The sequence below is a fragment of the Cinclus cinclus genome, chromosome Z (genome assembly GCF_963662255.1).
Source record: "Cinclus cinclus chromosome Z, bCinCin1.1, whole genome shotgun sequence".
Taxonomy (NCBI): Eukaryota; Metazoa; Chordata; class Aves; order Passeriformes; family Cinclidae; genus Cinclus; species Cinclus cinclus.
In genome coordinates, this window is record NC_085084.1 from 50,360,641 (window position 1) to 50,381,779 (window position 21,139).

General features: G+C 33.8%; 1 protein-coding gene across 1 annotated transcript in view; it reads right to left on the minus strand.

The window, feature by feature from the left end:
• Positions 1 to 513: 513 nt before the first annotated feature.
• The window catches only part of VPS13A (vacuolar protein sorting 13 homolog A), a 111,002-nt gene continuing 90,376 nt past the window's right edge, over positions 514 to 21,139 (minus strand). Inside the window, exons 63-72 of the mRNA XM_062513616.1 lie at positions 20,419 to 20,532; positions 19,915 to 19,990; positions 19,650 to 19,813; positions 19,236 to 19,281; positions 18,849 to 18,972; positions 17,765 to 17,879; positions 8,190 to 8,275; positions 7,471 to 7,594; positions 6,013 to 6,087; positions 514 to 4,068 (exon numbers count right to left, since the gene is read on the minus strand). Of these exons, the coding sequence (XP_062369600.1) occupies positions 4,018 to 4,068; positions 6,013 to 6,087; positions 7,471 to 7,594; positions 8,190 to 8,275; positions 17,765 to 17,879; positions 18,849 to 18,972; positions 19,236 to 19,281; positions 19,650 to 19,813; positions 19,915 to 19,990; positions 20,419 to 20,532 (975 nt within the window). The 3' untranslated portion in view covers positions 514 to 4,017. The remainder of the gene's footprint in view (positions 4,069 to 6,012; positions 6,088 to 7,470; positions 7,595 to 8,189; positions 8,276 to 17,764; positions 17,880 to 18,848; positions 18,973 to 19,235; positions 19,282 to 19,649; positions 19,814 to 19,914; positions 19,991 to 20,418; positions 20,533 to 21,139) is intronic.

Below are 21,139 nucleotides of genomic sequence, written 5' to 3' on the forward strand. Positions count from 1 at the left end.
CAAATAGCTAATGGCATACATACAGAATCTTTATTAAAAAAAATAAAATAAATAAATTAAAAAGACAATTTTGTAAGAATTGGGTTATTCTAAGTGCAAGTACATGCTCAATAGAGAATGTATTGAGACCACCCCTGAATAGGACTTGGAGGCACTCATGGATCAGAAGCTGGAGATAACCTAGACAAGAGCACTTGCAGCCCAGAAATCCAAATGTATCCTGGGATGCATCCAAAGCAGTGTGGCCAGAAAGCAGGGGAGGGGATTATGCCCCTCTCTTCAGTTTCATGAGACTGGACTTGGAGTGCTGTGCCAGTTCTGTGGCTCTCAATAGAAGATACAGACCTCCTAGAGATCCAGAGGGATCCAGAGGGGTCCAGAGGGAGGCCAGGAAAATGGTCTGAGGGCTGGAGTAGCTCTTTTATGAAGATGGAGTTGGGAGATTAAGCCTGGGGAAGATTCTGGGGACTTGATATAGAAGCCTTATGTACCTAAAGGGGAACCACAAGAAAGTTCTGGAGGAACTTTTGCCAAGAGCACTATGTGCTCTTACAATACAAGAGGGAATGGCTTCAGATTGAGTAGGTTTAGAATAAGATATTAAGAAGAAATTCCTTCCTGTGAGGATAGCAAATCACTGCAATAGGCTGCCCCAGAAAGTTGTGGATGCTCCACCCCTGAAGCTATCCAAGGCCAGGTTAGATGGGATTCTGAGCAACCTGGTCTAGTGGAAAGTGTCCCTGCCCACAGCAGGCATACAGGAACCAAGTAATCTGTAAGGCCCCTTTCAACCCAAACCATTCCATGATTCTATCATCTGGCAACACCACTATGTCGTTTTCAATACAGCAACAGAAGAAAAACAAACAAACAAAACAAACAAACAAAAAAAACCCCAAAAAAGCCCAAAAAACCCCACCACCACAAAAAAAAAACCCAACAGCTAAAAAAACCCTCCACACCCGTCAAAAAAAATTTAAAAGGAAATTATACATGCTAATCCAGCTACTAAAAACTTGTTTTAAAATAACAAACAAAAGGTAAATTCTAAAATCTCTAATTCTGTTTTCCTGAGACAGCTGCAACACAAGTTTGACCATGTGTTCTCAGAGACAGGATTTGGCTTGACCTCTGAAATTCCAAGTAATGGTATTATCTGTCAATTAAAGCAGTATATAAAGAAAACAAGCAACACTTACATTTCAGTCAACTAAAATTCAGTTTCACTTTATTCAAGATTAAGAAGTGGGGGATAGGATGGGGTAGAAACCAAGAGAGCCATGCCATTAAAGCCATGCAGCTGAACAAAAAGGAAGGGCAACAACCAGACTTACAAGTGCTTCAGCAATTTTTTAGAGGTAATTGCAACCCTTAGCAAACTGAGAACCCAAATGATGTTTCACAAATGTATTAAGTTTACATAACAGTCATAGAAGAGAAGAGGTTCTTCAGCACTTCAGTAAAGGCCAAGATACACTTTCAAACACCACAGTGGGCAGAACTAAATGCCTACATTTCAGTTTTTATCAAGATCCCCTTTTCTCATTGCATATACACTTTCAATAAAAATGAACACACCTACTCAGTCTTCTTGTTGAAAAAATATGCATATTGCAATAAGGAATGAGGCACAGCAGAGTAGACATCTCATACAACCTGCAGTAATCCAGAAAATTACACAATGGCACAAGTTTAAATACCTTTCTCTTCAGCCTGGGGTGATATATAGTTAAAGGACACAACTGGTGTTTGCCAAGAAATGGCGAAATCTTTTCATGACTGTATAGAGAAAGCTTTCTTAAAAAGAAAAAAAAAAACAAAAACCTACAACAAAAAACCCTCAAACAAAAAAATCAAACAGTCAAAAGACACAAATTACAGACTAGAAAAAGGACCAATAGAAAATCACTTTCATTACAAGTGGAAACCAAGGGACATGGAAGAGAAGTCCCACATTGACTTCTGGGCATTTTAGCCCCTGTCTTAAGGCTTTTAGTTAGAAGAAGACCAAAATATTTTATAGTTTATAAGAAAAATGCCATTCTGGGGGAATTGTTATGTTTTCCAAAACATGAGGTGCTTAAACAAAAATATGCACATTTAAAATAAATCCTTCAACATTAAGAGTTAAATTGCTTAAATATTACTGAAGAGCCAGCTGAGATTTCAGAATCAGAGTTTGTTGGCAAAATAAATGTAAGAAATAATTAAAACAGAGGCTCTGTGGAGAGAAAATATTTAGAATCAGGAAAATGGAAAAGCTACACACAAATGGGAATGTACAAAGTACAAGATGTATTGTAAGTGAAATTTGCAGCAGGTACTCTGTAAATGTAGGGATGCAGAGGAGATCACACACTTATCAAGAACATTATGAGGCTATTAAATGAACTATCATGCCTAAGACAGAAATGACAGATGAAAAACAATTGACAGATAAAGAATGGAACTCAGTGCATATGAAACCACCAGTTATGTAAGGCAAGGTACGGAAATTTGGCATGGTGTAACCTGAGTTAATACTCTTGGTATATTCTTGGTGTACAAAATGATTGGAGTAACACCATCATTATAATAGTTTTGCATCCCCTTGAAATATTTTTATTCAATTTATGGGGAAAATTGCAAGATTACCTGAATTTTGTAACCTGCTAAATGGTTATTCAACACCAATGGCAAGACTTACAGTAAATTAAATATGTGCAACTATAGGTTACATGCTAGTTGTTTTAGATTTATAATAACACAACAATTTGGATACTTCAAGCATCACCAGCCGCATTAGAATCCTATCCTGTTGCTATAAATATTCCAAACTATTGTTTGGAAATCACATTTTGGCAGTAGGTGCTTTCTATATGTACAAGATATTTTGAAGACTTTGATATGGGAAGTTATAGAAACCTTCATGTAACACTGTATAGTTTCATGTACTTTTTGTATCAACTGCAGTAAACAGCCATTCAACAATACTATTACTACTACATCTAAAAAATAAACAGAATTGCAGATATTCAAGCTAATAAAATGCTGCTGTCTGGGTATGAAACAACAAAGTGTCATTGGGTAAGAAAAGTTAATAAAAGCATCTGTGACATATATTCATTATTTAATATAAATTTGACTTCAATAGTCACTTGCTCAGCACACAATATTGTGTAATTCAAGGCATTTATATTTGGTATGCAACAGTGCACTTATAACCCCATAAACTCCTTCTTGAGTTGCAAGACTGTTACTAACTTCTATTTAAAATAATAGGTTTTTATTAATATTTTTAGTGCAGAGTTAATTCTCCCCAATACGCATTTTTGTAAACTGTTAAATTTTCTGTAATAATTGATAGAGGTGCTGCAATGTTTCCTTGAGTAGGATATAAAAAAGTTTACACTAAAAGCGATACTGTACTGTAAATTAATTCTGATCTGGTCCATTCATTTATAAAAAGCCCTAGTATTGTCAACTAAGCAGACAATTATGACCTAAATTCAAATTCTCTGATCAGTAGCCTCCTCCTTATATTTTGAGTTGCAACACTGGTGATTAAGTTAACATTTCCTTTCACAAAAAAATTTGTATTTCAACACAGCCTCTAGTCACATTAAAACCAAAAGAGAAAGTATGTACTGATTTCCACAGTCAAATCAAAACTGCAAGATTTGCTCCAAATAGTATCATAAGAATTATTCCAGAGTTCAATTTCAGTATCAAAGATTAAGACAAACTCACTTTATACGGCTTATATAAAAAATGATACCTGAAATTCTTACATTAAAAAAAAATAAATGAAGCAAACCAAGACAAAACTTGGCAGATTTTGTTTATCATTACATAATTTTAAGCTAGCATCATCTACTATTCTGATATAGACTGTTGTGACTGTAATAAATAACTGGACAAATCTTCCCTGCCTCCTGTTTTTTCTTTTGTTGATGATATTCAAACAGTTCTGCTTGTGAAAGAGGAATTAAAAGGTAGCTGTTCAGTGTTCTTCCTATCTTGGTGCTTCTCCATTCATTACAATTTTGGCTGATTTTCTCGTACTTCTTCTAGTTTAGAAAGGATCCACTGTGTGAAGAAAAAAGGTAAAAATTAAAATCTTTCTGTGGTACAAAACAGACAAAGCAGCTGAAAACGAGGATGGTTTCTGTCACTACTTTTACTACTACTACTACTCGTCTTTTCCTAACCAAGTTTCAACAAAGTGTCAAAAATACTGTATAGTATAAACCCTTGGCTTTGTAAAATGAAAATGAAGCCATTTAAACCCCAGTATTCAACATCTAATACCATGTCTAATTAAACTTGTTTCCTGGTCTGTACTTCAAGGAAAAAATTTTCCTCCTACTGCTGCGTAAAGATGGATATGTTATTCAGCATTGTCTGAAATGGCAGAAACACTAAGACTATTTTATCCTATAAAAGTTCACTTGCAATCAGAAATTCAGTTTGGAGGGTTCTAAACCAATATGGCTCTGCCTTTCATGCTCTCTGCAATAGAAACAAATAATCTGAGTGAAAAAAAGAAGACAACATTTAACCCCCATTCTGGCTCTGCTTTCATCTACAACTCTAGACAAATCACAGATGACAATAGAGAAGCAAGGATCACAACACACAATAATAGGTTGCAGCAATGTGATAGGTTACTTAGGAAAAAAGCTTTCTTTAACTACATCTTGTTTATTTTAAGGAATTTCATATTGGGATGTTTGCACTACACAGAAGTTATTTTCCCAAGAGCATTAAAAAAAAAAAAAGAGGGCTGGGGGAAAGGGCAGTGAGATGGAAATCTGAAGTAGGACATGAAGTTATACCAAGGGTCTGCCATGAAGTGTGCATACCTCTTTGAAGAAAGATGAGTGGATTATTACAAATCAGAACCTGTTGCTGTATCAGGTTCTATCCCCTCATATGAAAATTTGTGAGATTCCTGGGCCTCTACAAAAATACACACCCCAATACTTTTGTGAAAGGTGTACTCAATGTTTTCACCTTTTTTTTTTCTTTACTTAAGACGTCTGGTATATGTAATATGTTGTTCTAATTTCACTTTTGGAATTGTTCCTGATTTAGCTGGGGCATAGATGGGATTCCTCTCCCAGAGACACTAATGGACCTCAGCACTGCCCACCCTTGTTCCACTACATCCAAGAAGAAAAAAAACCAGAAAACCTCAGTGCCACCAAATTACAGACAAGTCAAATTCAGCACAGAGCCCTTACATTTTGAGGTAAGAGTTACCTGCTATAATTTACCTGTAACTAGAAACTACCCTCACCAAGGCAAAAGCAATCTAAACTGATGAGAAGATGCAAAAGCAACTTAAACTGATGAGAGAATGTAACTTTTGCAAGCCGTCTCAAACCATGATCCCAGGGAACCACACCCCACTGAAATTTTTTGTGAAAATTAATAGCTACACTAGTTAAAATCAATGCAGAACTTTGACATGTAGCTTCCTTATAGTTCTGTTAGCAGATCTGAACTGTTCCTACCATCTGTTGTACTCAAAACTACTGATGTCAAAATAAAGATGTTATACAGCAAATGTGTATAAGAATAGCACCAACATCATATATAAAAAAACCTACTGGTATTTTTATTAAGGATTTTCTTAATTATTAAAAAACCCCCTGTATTTTAAGGAACAGAGCATTAACACCCCTGCCCACCACCTGAAACAAAACCAGGAGTAGTTTACAAATATTTTTGTTCTATTAAATTGCACTATTTTAATTCATATTCTAGATTTTTTACTTTCTGTTAGCATTACTTTCAATCAATCTTTTGTTAGACTGGTGTAATTCAGAAGATTTATGTAGAGAAGTCTGGTTTGGAATTGAGTATTTTTGAAATTCAGTACTGAGTAGATTATTGCTATTTCCATTATTGTAATGAATATGTGGAAATACTGAATTTTAAATACATATAGTTTCAGGTTAAGAGTATTTCTTTCACACTTTTAAAGTTGAATTTACCAATATAATTTTAATTGTATTTTGACTTTACCTTAGCATCCTCTGGACTTCTAAAATTAATAATTTTTCCAAATTCTTTGGCATGGAAGACAGACTTAACTCGTTCCTAAAAAAACCAAAGCCAAAACAGTAATTCAAAATCGAAGTCAGTGACTTCAGGCTTTAAGACTAAAATGCTATTTATTATCAAGGCAGATACAATGGTTCAAACAGCCACATGTACCAAGAACAGTCATCTGAGTATGTTTGCATCACATGCACACACCCTGAGAGAGACCATTTTCTGCATGAAAGCACAGTAGACTGAATGCTCCAGCAGTAACAGACTCTCCTTTTTACTATGGAGTCCCTGGATAAGGGTCTATAAACGTGTGTAGGAATGGAAGGCAGACAATGTACACGTGGTAACAAAACCCATCACTCCCCAAGTTTTTAATTTGTAATCAAGTCATTACTTCAGTGGACATTCCACCAATACTGACTTGCAAGTAGTGGACATAGTGAAAACAGAAACTTAGGCTTCAGAAAGTAAAACATAAGGAGTTATTTGCAAAATATAGTTTTGAACCATAGATTTCAATAAAGAGCAAACTGCAGACATGTTAATGGATTCTGAAATGACTGCTGTGTAGGGGTAAAGATGGATATGTTATTCAGCATTGTCTGAAATGGCAGAAACACTAAGAATTCTTTCATCCTGTAAAAGTTCACTTGCAGTCAGAAATCCAGTTTGGAAGATTCCAAACCAATATGGCTCTGCCTTTCATGCTCTCTGCAATAGAAACAAATAATCTGAGTGAAAAACTGAACGACGTTTTGCACCATCAAGATTGTCCTGACTACCAATATGTGTAATTATGCCTGTGAAGTTTATTAAAAACAGAAACAAAACACTGGCAGACAAATTTATTGAATGGAACTAAGTTCAGTTAACATATTAATAAGAATTTAAGATTTTTTTTTTTTAGAAACTGCCTCTGTAAATAGTCACTGGTGGTCATCTTTCTCCTTATGTCCTTTGCCACCTTACCAGGGAAAGGAATTTTAAGGATTTTTTTTAAGGAAAAATTGCAACTAAGAGCAACATTCTTCAATTAGTATTGAGAGGGGGAAAATACATGTAATTATGGTCATTTTTGAAGACAATAGAGAGAAGAGCCCCAGAGAGCATAAGAAAAAAATTCTGCAATCTTCTGAGCCTTTTTTTGTATCAGCATTTTCCAGACTATGAGCACACCATGATCTGGTGCATACAAACAAAAAAATCCCACAGCTCACGGAATAATCTCATCTGCAAAGACCAAGCCACCATGCTGCTTAAAACAGCCAGAGACTAGTTATCTGAGGAGTTCACCCATGCCAAGTTTCAACTCCTTTCTCTGAGTACACCTTACTCTTAAGAATTCAGAGGAGAGCAAGCAGAAATTCAAAGTTCAATTTCATAAACAGTAACACAAAAAGACAACAGAACACAGTAAGAGTAATGTACCTTGGCTTCAATGCGCAATCTTCGACCATCAACGATGAATGGTTCTTTGGTAAATTCATCGTAAGTGTATTGCCATTCACATGTCAGCTGTCCAAACGCCCCTTTTGTCACAAATAACACACCACTAGGCACCAGAAAACAAAAGTAGTTTTAAAAAATAAAGTAACTTTAAAATACTTATAAGTAATCATGTTTCCCTTGCTCTGAATTCATTTGTCATTGCAAAATAGGTTTCATCTCATGATCTGTAACTATACAGCATACTTTCCAAAAGACTGAATTTTGAAACTCCCTCTAACATTTAGAATAGTGTTTCACAGCAAAACTGTAACACTACTTAAAGCTGTATTTGAGAAGGATGCCTCATACTCCACTGCTAGACACTGACTGTTCTATTATCCTTTCCTTCAATACACCATCACAAGTGAATCCCACAGTTCAGGTGATTTTAGCCTAACTCAGTTTATAACAAATTCTCAGCTAAAGAAATCTTAGAATCAGTATTTCTTCCCCTTCTTAGACAGGAGAGAACTAACACTGAACACTCTCCTGCTGAACAGTGACACTTCTGAAGATGATTACCAGCACATTAGGCATGCCTACCCCATCATTTTGTCTGCATATATGATGACAGTGCACTTACTGATCAGCAATCATCAAGGCATGCACATCTGGATGACTGTTTTAAATGCATATTATACAGAGTCAAAACTGTTTACCTTTTTGTTACCATTAACAGATCTGTACTGTTGACCATAGCATGTGCAATATATCTGAGTTTTGCAAATCTTCCATTTTCAATTTTCTAAAAGAAATAAAAGTTTTACAGCTTTGAATATGCTAGTAATGTACTAATTTTGTGCTTAAAAGGTATTTATGCTCCAAAAATATAAATTATAACAAGGCACATACTTTAAAATAAAAGGCTAATTTCATAGAGTCATAATATAACTAACATCTGTAACAGGTAATGTTCATAACTACTTGGTTGCTATTTATACACCTATGTAAATAAAGATCAGTCCTAACCAAAACTGACAAGAAGCAATATAATTTCTCAAAAAATTTCAGGACTCAATTTTCTACATACTTTTGGTACACACTGAACTTCTACTAACACATTTCTGAGACAATAAAGAATCCTTTCCTATTTTTTTCATAAATAAATGAAAAAACTTTCAAAATATTGACTAACAAACTCTGAGAATAAATATATACCTAACTTTATATAAGCACCATTATCATGCAGACAGTGTGACTTAGAATTAATGCACTTAAGGTAATATTTAGCATTCCTCTATTTGCTTCCCCGTAAACTTAACCATTTCCTACAATTAATGAGAATATTGTAGCTGAATACTTTTAATGAGCAATATATTTTAAATACTGATGACATTTGATGACATTGATGAGCAGATTAGTCACTTTTTTTTAAAACAGAAGCCCTGTACCTCTCACATGACTTGGCAACCACTGGATTTCTGACTTTCTGAGCAGTGAGTGATTGAACTAGTGGTCAAATTAGTACTGCTGCATACTGATTAGGAATAGAAATACAACTGCTTGCATGCTTCCCAGCTGTTACAACTTGGAAGCAACACCAGATTAGAACAAACTAGTATGATTCCATGAAGTTTTAACTACAAATCTATAGCTTCAGATATATATGCCAAAAATTTTAAAATATCTAGATTAATTCTTAAAACAGTTAAGAAAGCAAAGTCATTTAATGTGTGTTCCCCAACACAATAAAATTATGAAGACATTTAATAAGTGTAAAAAACTTCAAAATTGACTGCATGGATAATTCCACTTGCCCAAACAGACGTTTTAAAAATTACATCTTCTGCTAAGACACTGATTCTTTTGTGACTAAAATGGATAAATATTTGAGTAGCAGGCTACCCTAAAGAGAGCTTTCCAAAAAGCTCTTTGAAAGCTTTCAAATTATTTTTCTCTTTTAAATTATTTCTCTTTCCCCATCTCTGTTAGGCTACAAAATCACAACTATTGGTCAATGTGCCTACTTACATAAGTCACTACTTGCATTTATTTCTGCAAGAGCTAGTGTCAGGAGCAGGACAAAATCAGCAAGAAGAATGGCATAAGAAATGAGGAACGAAGGGCTTGGAAAAATAAACTTTTTTTTTTAAATTTTTGGAAACTTCTTATTCAAACTTTATTGAAGTGCTACTCTGCCTCTGAAATGTGTTTCTCCCTGCCTCTCATATAAAAAGATTTGATCTAAAAAAAACCCCAATGAAATAAACTGTCTAAAACGTAGCTCCTACAAGGCTCCAGTACATAACACACTGGATGGTTAGAAGACAGAGGAGGCTGTATGGACAGACTGTGGACAGTGTGGATAGGAAACCTGACCCACTTGGTCAGGCAACTGGTCTAGTTCTGTGCTCTGATGGACTTTCATTATTGGCCTAGAAAAAAATACAGGGAAATGGAAGAGAAGGCTTTCAAGAAGTTAAAGAAATATCATGTGGAAAGAGCAAGGGTGGTTCAGAATAGGTACAAAAGACACCTAACTTCAAGACACTGTGATAATGACACAAATTTCTCTTACTGACCAAATACATAAATATCAAACAGAATGACCAGTACCTCTGTTCTATTCAAAGTAAGTATAGGGTAAAATCATTCATGCAATTTAGCCTTATTAGGATGAAGAGGATTTCTCATGCTGGAGAAAGTAACTCTCTTGTGTTTCATATACCATTGAAGTAAGGCTCTCAAACAAAATAATAATAGGAAAGGGGTCTTTTCATTAGCTTCCTAGCTAATTTTCAACAAGTAATGCCCCCCTGTTGTAACTTACTCAGTTTACAGATACAAAAATTAGGATCTGTGAAAATTTTTATGGAAGTACATTACTTATTATAAAAGCGACAACCTTAAACAGAAGCTATTCTAACATCTACCAAATTTCACAAAAAGTGTTTAATTCCATTATGATTCCCAAATATGTGAGTTGTGGAGCTCAAAAACATTGTTGGCATGTGGCATACACTGAGATAACTAGTCCTCATTGCTAGCTATGAGTCAAAAATCAAACTCAAATTATGTGTATTTATAGTTTTGTAGACAACAGGAGTAAATGGAGAAATAAAACACAGGGAAATGCTGCACAGGCTATTTACAAAGGGAACACTTGCCAATGCTAGGCACTAACTACTTTTAAATTTTCTGCCTTTGGATTTATCTACCCTTTATTTACAATCTCCATCTCTTTTAGCATTAGACTTACACCTATCCATTAGGAAATACATAATAGAGGGAGACTGCTGACAATTCTTATAACAAGGTCTCTAGTGCACTCTGTTACCGAAGTGCCATACACAACTCAAACATAAAATGATATATAATTGTTCATTCAATACATACAAATAAATAGTTCTTAAAAATGATATGGTACGTAGCTATTGTTTGGAGAAAGACAGCAACTTGAACCACTGTTAGGTGATGCAAAACTATGAAAGGTAATATTGATCAGTCATTCTTAGGTCAGTGTTATTTTCAACATTGTAAAAAAAACACATACAAATTTTTAAAAACACAATGACTGTATTTCAAATTAAAAAAACTTTAGTAATCTTAAGTATAAGCAAATCTGTTTTTAAAAAGACACCCCAGAAGCTGTAAAGCATGAAATAACACAAGAAGAGATCCCCTCTTTTCAAATTCTTACCTGTAGTACAATTGTTTAGATGTCACTGCGATAATCTAACAATAAATGTGATCAGTTACGCATATATATGCAAATATTCTCAATGTCTTAGAAGTGGTATCTCTGCACTTGGAGAAATTGCTGACCACACCACACCCTCTTAACGTAATGAGAAGCAAGCAGAGAGGCCTCTGACAAAGTCAGAAATTATACAGAGCAAAATCAAGTAGTAGAGGCAAAATTGAAAATATATGATTCTTCTGGTAATAGTTCTAAAAAATATTAGTAGTTTGTGTGTGATACTTATGTCAGAATGTTTGATATCCTTCTTGAACTCATCTCAGATGAACAGTATGTAAAGAAACTCCAATCCTGAATGTATATTTCAGCTCAAATTATAAGGTAACTTTTTCAAAAGGTGTAAAATTGCTAATTTCTGCAGGCTAACCTGGCCAGTCTTCCCCACAGAAATATTTCATAGTTCTAAGCAGTTCCCACATGACTTTTTAGATGTAGCTTGAATGAGTGTGAAAAAAGGGGGAAAACTGTTAAAGAAAAAATAACACGTAAAACATACATGTTACACCATGTAAAATTCTCTCGTGATTTATGTATAATAACCACTGATAATACTTTATTACTTACTTCCTCATTTCAGTTATCCTAATGTGCAATATCATTATACAAAATACAAAGCAATGTGCAATGTCCATGATGTGTTAGCATCTGTATTCAAGATTCCATTTAGCAATGCTGAACAGGAACTCTGAAATCAAACTGGTTTTATTAAAATTAATGGGAATTTGTGGTCATGATCAACACTTAAATCTAAGGCCACAGTATGCAAGACAATAAAAATTAGGACAGCAGCCTTCTTTCAGAATGCAAAGCTCCTAATTCACACCAAAAATACAAACTGCCTATGTTGACTGGCAGAATTATCTTAATATGTGATCTGAATACACAGGAGAATTTGTTTGAGCAGCTAAAATGGAGAAACCATACTGATCTACACTTTCATCATGATAACCACAAAGAATCACTAAACCAAAAGCTGAACACCACCAATACAACAGGATATAGCACTGAAGCACAGCTTTGAAGGACTGTCTTCTCTGAAGCAACATAATTGTGCAGCAACCTCATACAACACAGTGTAAGTATCCTTACAAACCCACACATTATAAAAGCAAATTTAAAATAATAGTACAAAAAAAATGTTTTGTGTATGTTTTGAGGTTGGGAAGACATTGGCACAGAGAACCAATGACTGCATGGTGCACTGCTAATAACTTAGCTTCAAAAGAACAAAATCAGTCTTTCAGCTTTATTCCCTGGTAGTGCTAAGACCTTGCATGTCTATTGTTTCTGGAAATTACTAATAACAATTTATATATAGGCAGTCTATTAAATTATCCCTAAAAATGTGTAAAGTATCCTGTGGCACTGACTTATGTCTATAGAGCATTTTGAGAAAACCAGACCACCAGAAAAGCCTGAGCAAAATGGATGTACTGGGTAACACCAAAGGTGAAGGGAACAGCCAGTTGTTCACCACAGCAAGGAGGAAGTTATACAAGCCACTTAAAGAGCTGAATTGAATTCTTGGGAAAAGGTGCACTGCTAAATTTTGTGCTGTTGACAAATTGTCAATCTGAGAAAAAAAGAGGGCACTTAGACCTGGAATTTTCAGGGACAGTACTGGACTTCAACTCAGCAGTTAAAAAGGGAAGGGATGCAGGAATTATGGAGCCAAAAGTTAAACTGTTAAAATACTTTCAATTGAAGAAAAAAAAAATTGAAAATATTGTCTCTCTTTTTTTTGGTATGTTCCTTTAAATCCCTAAAGAAAATAATTTCTAAATGTTTTGGGGTCTTTGTTTTAGTTCTGCAGGATTTTTCCATCCTGAAAGAACATCAGTTTCTGCTATTAGTTTTTCACAGCTTTTTGTCCTATGACCTAAAGAGAAATTAAGTACTAATATCCCAGATGGCAATTTTTTTTTATCCAAATCCCCATATCCAGAGATCCAATTCTTTTTCTGTGTATATTCAGAGATGCCTAGACTAGAGAGATTAACAAGTAAAACACTTGTACAAAATTACTATCTTTTCTATTAACACAAAAACTTCCAAAATAGAGAAATAGAACTATACTCCACCAAAGAGACTAAATATTCTAGGGCATATAAACACATTTGCCAACTGTAACTGGCAAATTTTGTTAGCTTTGTTGGGCTTTTTTTTTCATTCAGCATTCTACAGCCTTTTAATCTAGCAAGTAAAGAACGAATTCCTTTCAGTTACACTGCAGTGTAACTTGAATTAGTAATATCTGACGCAGAAATACTACCAATCATGTATAATTTTACCTCCATGTTATACATAAACTTGTAGGATTGTAAAATAAAAAATTTAAAAGTTAGGCCAATTTTTGGTAAAAAAACTATTACATTTTTAAAGCTGTTTTAGAATAAGGAAGAAATTTTTCTCACAAAATTCATATGCATTTTCTAGGAAGAGTGATCATTACAAAAGAAAAACGGTTTTATAGGATAAAAAAAGAAATGCAGTAAAACAGTAAAAAGGGAAAAGGTAAAGTTAAGTAATATTTTTCCAAAATTTTAAAACCCAGTAAAGTTAATTAAATGTCACAGTAACCTTTCCATTATGCTATACCTAACAATTTCCTCAACTTTTTGACATCATGTCTTTTTACATAACTGAAGAGCAAAATTATTTCCTATGTTTTTCATGGAAATATAGGAGATCTATTTGTATCTCAAAATCTTTCTCACAGTGTTTCAGGTAGTAACACACTGCATTTCAGCCTTTCATCTGTTTCTGCAAGGCATCCTTTTGAGGTGACAGCATTATAAAACAACTAGCAACACACAACCTGTAGCAATCATAAGCATCAGCAATTTCAGCTGAAACCACCTCCCTAATTTAGTATGTCCCCCTTTTACTGGGACATTAAAGGCAAAGAGTAATTGCCCAAGAGATCACCCTATACAGCAGATTTTGAATGAACAGTGCCAGAATAAGCAATCTTAACAATTTTAATCGTTCTTCCCCCAGAATTGTGATAAATGGAAGGCAACAGACAATGAAAGACATAACAGTACCTTGCTAAATATGCAACATTTTCAGAAGTTATTGTTTTAGAGCAATGCTGACTGTTCAGATGGTGGCAGAAGAATTAATTCTCATTATAATACTTACTGGTACAGAATTATCTATTACAAGGTATCTTTAAAGTGCAACACAAAATTCTGAATTAAGTAACAAACCACAAAAAAAAGAGCAAGAAAATTGTGCAAGCATTTTAGTGAATATAGAATAAATATTTTTGTTAAGAAATCAGAAACTTGTAAATGTATTTGGTAAAATTTACAATACCAATTGTAATCTATCAGTATTGACATTTTCCCCTCAACCCCCATGTCTAGGTAAATAAAAAAACCTAAATATTCTTGCATATTATGTATGTTTTATCACACAGCGTCTTGAAGAACTACTGGTATTCTTTACATCTGTCTTTGGTTTTTAATGGAGTTTAGTTCTGGGGTGGATTTTTAACTTTTTTTTTGTTGCTTTGAAAATAAAAATACTGGCTTGTGAAACAGAATTTATAATAAAAATAATAAAAAAATAAACTGCTATTTCACGTTTAAGGATACCAGAAGATACACAAAGTAAGTATTACAAAATTATGATAAATCAAATTATAAATGAAAAATTAAAAAGTTTATGATAACGTTTCTTGAAAAATGTATGTATTTTATTGATTAAATACCTTTGTAAGCCATTAAGTGTTCTTATGCTATCTAGCTCCAGGAAACATGAGAAACAATGTTGGAACAGAACAGATGAATCCATTTTAGATACACTTTTTTATGTTTATTGTTAAGAGGAAAAGCAGACAAAATAGTTTTGAAATAGTAATTGGATAAAACAGTCAAACAGCATTTTAACACCAACAAGGACTGTACAAATCAGTAAAGTTTTACTAAACACATTTAAAGCAATAAACCCTGTTAAACACTTATATAAATGCAAAAATATTAAACACAGCTGATAAAAATACATCTGGAAATAAACTTTAAGTCATGGTATTACTAATTTATTCATATTATTCAATACTATTTTACCTAATATCTGGTTTTATCTGTGAGACTATCTTTATTATATTATTTGCTTGTTTGCCTAGCAGTCATCATCATATAGCTTATTATCCCCACATTTTTTTCACAGTTTAAGAAGTAAGAACCTAGTATCATAAAACCCCAATTTCTCAGCGGGAATTAGAGCAGCAACATTTAAAACTTAAAACGTCAGAAAGAATGTGACAAAGGCCATGTACATCTGTTACAATCCACATTATCCTAACTGTCATCATCATCACTACTACTGTGAGCCACAGTCCACTCTTTGTAGGCCTGCCTTTTCTGAAAGCATGGTAAGGGAAGAAGAAAGCAGAAGTATTAGTTTAAAAGCACTAGTTTGCCTGGTAAGTTTGTTAATGAAAGCAAAATAAAACCACAGAAAACAAAGAAATTCTGAAGTGATATCCTAAGTTTAGGGAACATGTATTTTTGTATGACCACACAAAAATAACCTATTTCTTATTTGCTTTGATCAGCATATACAATCTCTAAATCACCAAAAAAAGTTTTGTTCCAACCTAACCCTGCAATCTTTTGAAAAGCTACAATACAGTGACCACAGTGGAACCAGTCACCAGACCTGTATGCAAAGATGCATTGCAAAAAGGAGAGAAATCTTTTTATCCATAAGAAAATATTATTCTATCCAAACTCCTTCAATTAGTGGGACATGCAATACACTGAGTCTCATGCAAAACAAATTAACAGCTCTAGAACCACAAACATTAAGAACCAAAAACATTAGTATACTTAAATTAATGTTAAATTAAGACACCAAATATCCTACAGCAGAATTTAATATCTTGGGAAAAAAGAAAAGCAAATCCCTGTTTTCTGATTTGACTGTCTGCAGGGAGATCGGTCTACTCTGCTTAGAGCTTTGGAAACATTTCTTGAAGAGCAATTATGCCTTAGAATCATCAATAGCAAAAACAAATATGAAGCTAACAATTCTTCAGTTTTAACTACTCTTACATGGTGGCTCCTATCACAAAATATCAAAGGCATTACAAGGCCACACCTTAGAGTTTTTTAAGTTGGATAATGGAAGGTACTGTACTCAGCCATGCAATACAGAAAAATTAGAATTACATGTTACATGGCAGATTTTTATAAAGGTTTCTCAGAAAAAAAAAAAAAAAAAACAAAATACAAAACCATGCAAATTTAAGAAGCAAAAGCAATGTAAAATCAGCTCATCAGAGCTGACTGTTTGCTAACATTTGTTTTAGCAATATACTTTAAAACAGACAGGGGGATATTTTTAAATTTATTTTCTTAACAAAAAGAGGATAAAGATTAGTAACAAATTATTCTGTCCACCAGAAGTAGCTTCTAACTACTAGAGAGCAGAGAGTAGTTAAGGCAATACTGCTTCATAACACTAGTTATAAATTGGAGAGAACAGGTTAAACCCATTTCCTCACAAGAAAGGCACAGGTATACTATTTGTTATCAAAGTACTACATCACCAGTGAATGGAACAATGAACACAGCTAAGGTGTTCCCAACAGATCAACCATGTTCTGTCAGAAAATGAATGACAAACTAATGAAATGCAGGAGAAACAGAAACAAGAGTGGAATTCAACATGGAACAATCAGCTGTGGCAGTAATCAAAATGAGTCATAAAATGCTCTCCAAAGGCTACTTCATTTTTATTTACTTCACCGAGAAAGGTTATTCTGGTATGACATTTTCATGGCACACTGTGAATCCTTCCCTGAGTATTTTTAAAGTTGTTTAAATTTATATGATCACTAATTGCTACCTTATTTGTAATGGTTGAACATTTCTAGAAAGAAGTTTTATTTCTAAAAAAAGGAAAAAACAGAAACTCAGTAAGCTGTGTGCGTCACAACTGAAATTATTTCCCTTTCTAAGGAAAACTTTTTGAGTCAAATTTGCTTAAATGGCAGATGAATCATTAAAAAGTAAGTGCTGTTCAGCATATACTTCCTGCAAACAGTATTCCAGAACTGTTAATGTTCTTCCAATGGGTTCAGTATGATATAAATACAACTATTTCTAAGTGTCTTTAAAATGCTGTTTTACATAAAATTAAGACATAAAAGTCATCGTTTAAGCTATGTATTACAAAATTACTGAAAACAACTATGTGTATTTTTCAATATTTTTCACCAAAAAAAAAAGGCATAAAACTTTTCATTTGCACATATAAGCCTTTTTCTTTTTTCAGAATGCTCTGTGCATAAAGTTTTATAGATATACTGATTTACTTTATGGTGTCTTCCTCAAAAGTTGTATCACAGCAGCCAAATCCCCAATGTGGCTATATGCCTAAGAAATTAAATTCAGTTTCTTGACTACTGAGTTACTAGGTAAGATGTGAATGGGAATTTAAGAAGTGGGAAATTCTAAAGTATTTATTTCTATGTAAGATGAGTTCAAATGCATGTCAAAATTTATCTTTCATTTTCTTCACCTGTAACATTTGACTTCCAGTTCCATCTCGTAATCTGTAGGGTCTAATAACTCCATCTTCACCAAAGAAACGAGGTGGTCGCAGGCTTATCACATCTTCTGATGAATCTGCAACCCTGACAAAACAGAAAATTTAAGATACACGTCAATATCTCTACTCAATTATACTATTTAGCAAAGGAACAAAATTATTTTGTATACAAATTAAATTCAAGTATTCGTACAACTACTATTGGTGTCTATATACACACTTTTGCATTTTAACAGACATTACATGAAACAGCACTAGATTCAGGAATCTGTTTCTGAGAATCACTATTATGGCAGACAATAGCACACATCTGCAAATACTTTATTAGTGTCTAACTACTGCATTTCAAAACTTCAAAAGTAAAGACAACTGTACCATATAGAACTTTCACTTCAATATTTTTCTTGCATTTCTCTGCTAAAGAACTTGAACAGGAAAACGAAAGACTGGCTGGCATTCTTATGGTAACAGAAGTGATCCACCTCATTAAGAACAGGGCCACTGAACAATTGCATTTAAAGTTACTAAGTGCCTCTTCAAAACACTTGTCTCCTCCTTCATTGCATATAACAGTGCGAGATCATCTTCAGCAACCAATTTATTAAAGTTAGACTCTCACAATATTTAAATGCATCATAACACAGTTCTGAGACTGGCATCATCTAGTGGTCTTGGAACTTATCTCAAAGTAGTAATAGGACATAAAGTAACTTAGAATATATATGAGAAGTCCTTTTTTCCCTGCTTGTTGGGGTAAAACTAAAAAATAATCAATTGAAGGAAGTCTCGTTGCTGAAATACTTAAACTAGCCTTTTCAGTAATGCTTGAAATACCTGAGAGTCGTGTCTGTGTTTTTAAAATTATATCAAGTGTGTATTTTGTTTAAAAGCCAACTATTTGTTACATTATATATATATGTATATAATATATATGTTAGTATACATATATATTATTTGTAGATAACACAGAAGTGTTACAAAGACACAAGGTACTACCAGTATTACTATTGCCTCTTTCATGCCACATGATATTCTGTACAATTATTTTACTTACTTTTTAATGCCCTGAAATGTGCTGCTTGCCATATCTATGATTCCACCAGTGGGCCTAGCCACTGCTCCCACTAAGCCTTTTCCAACACCTTTGAAAAAACCAGCTGCTCCTTCTTCCTGAGCTCCTAAAAGCATTAAAAGCAGTAGATTATTATAAACCACAGAGTTTCTCTAAAAATCTTAAGTTTTATTACCATTTAACTACAAATCTTATTTGTTACACAACAATGTATTGTCCACACAAAGCTCATATAAACTATGTTTAAACTAAAAGTCAGCTGGAATATAAAATTCTGACAAAAAGCTTATAACTGTGATTTACAACAGCTCATCAATTATCAATAATTTACCACTGTGTGAACAGTTAATGCATCAAGACCAAACTTACCTCTTATTGGTTTTGTAACTATTCCTGTTATGCCACTGACAAAACCCTACCAAGATAAACAAAACAGACATTACAAATAGGCTTCCATACAGTATTTTTCATTTCTAACATTTTTCTTTCTACTTCATTGGTCAATGGCCTCAAAGTACATGAGTTGGAAGTATTCTAGAATTCACTAATAAGCTAAGAAAATTAGAGGCACCTGCTTCACAGCTTCTACCTTCTTTTCTACCCTCTTGCTTTTTTCCATAAAACTATCACTCAATTGTAGCTATATACCTACAAAACCAAAATTAAAATTAGGAAAATAACAAAAACCTAACTAAAAAAACCTGAAAACCAAAATCTCTCTCACAACAAGACCCTGGTACTCTTGCCTGCACAAAATTAATTAATTTTTGTATTCCTCCTTACAGAAACTAGTCCTTTTCCACCACGGGTGATACCCTCTCTCAGACCAGTGGGTTGTTTATTCATGGCTTCTCTCCTTTTTTGCTGATAATCCTCATCCATAGTTATTGCAGCTACTCCTTTTGCCATAGCACCTGTGATTCTTGAGGCAGCTCCTGCTAATCCACCTATTGGAATATAAACCAAATTAAAATTCCAATGCAATTTACAAATACTCACCTCTATTGTATACTATGAGGCAAACTACCTTCACAGTGCTGAAACTTACCCACAGCTCCCCCTACAAGTGCTTTAAATCCTAGTGCCATTCCTTCTATAAATTCCTCAGGACCCTGGATGGCTCCCTATGAGAAAAAAAAGGTACATTAATGATGAGCTTTGAATAATGTGCATTACAGACTTTTAAATCTTACATTTTTATTGGGATTTCTACGTAATAAAGAAGACAACAGGATGACACTGTGTGATAAAGTGTAAAAGCACCCACAAAAGCTCCTGTGATAGGACAGACAATTTCAGAATACTAATTAATTCCCTGGATTCTTCTTATATAGAAGGATTTATTTTAAGGTATGAACTGTAGGAAATAGCATTTTGGAAGTTAAGTTAAATGAACTTTTCTGTCCTTTTTGATCTCACTTGAGTTTTCCAGGCATTTTCACTTGGAATTTTCAATTCTAAATCTAAATTTCAAAACAAAGAAGGTATCAATATAGATTTTCAATACAATGTATATCCATCTACTTATAAAAGAGGCAGTAGAGAATTTTACCTGGTATGGTTCATAGAAGAAAGCTTCTACTCCTTCAGACAAGCCTCTTATGAATCCAAATGGATTACCCAACACATCAAGGCCAAGAATAAGAATATACATCTGTTTTATCGCCTAAAATGACAATAGTTACTTGTGAAAATATCTCCTAAATTACACTACAAAAAAGGCAAGCAGAGTGCTATCTCAGATTAAGAAAGGTAAAGAAACATGAGTTCAATATAAAAACCATAAAATTTTCCAGAAAAGTAGAAGTAGTTATACTAAGATGATGAGAAAATTCAGGAGTAAACTATATTCTGTCAGCCAAGAAACAACAGTACTTAGAAGCATTTCAGTAGCCTCTTATTACTAATGATGGATGGATAGAGGAGGAGTAATTCTTTTATGCAATGGTATTTTTGTTGAATTCTCTCCACTGGATGACAGGATTTTCAAAAATACACAAAAGCCAAGAACAAACCATGATTAATACAGTACTAATGTCCAAGAAAATGCATTCGTATTTTAATGCCAATCACATTGTATCAGAACTCCATTGTGTTTGATTTCCCTCTCTATTCCAGCAAGCTGTTTTGTTATCCATCACACTTGGCAAGGCAATAAAATTCTATTAATAAGTAATTGGTTTGTATGTGTTTATTTAGCTTTTGTACATAGATACAAGGATGAAAGTAATTTTATTTAGTTTAATAGAATCTAAGTGCACGGTAGCACTTTC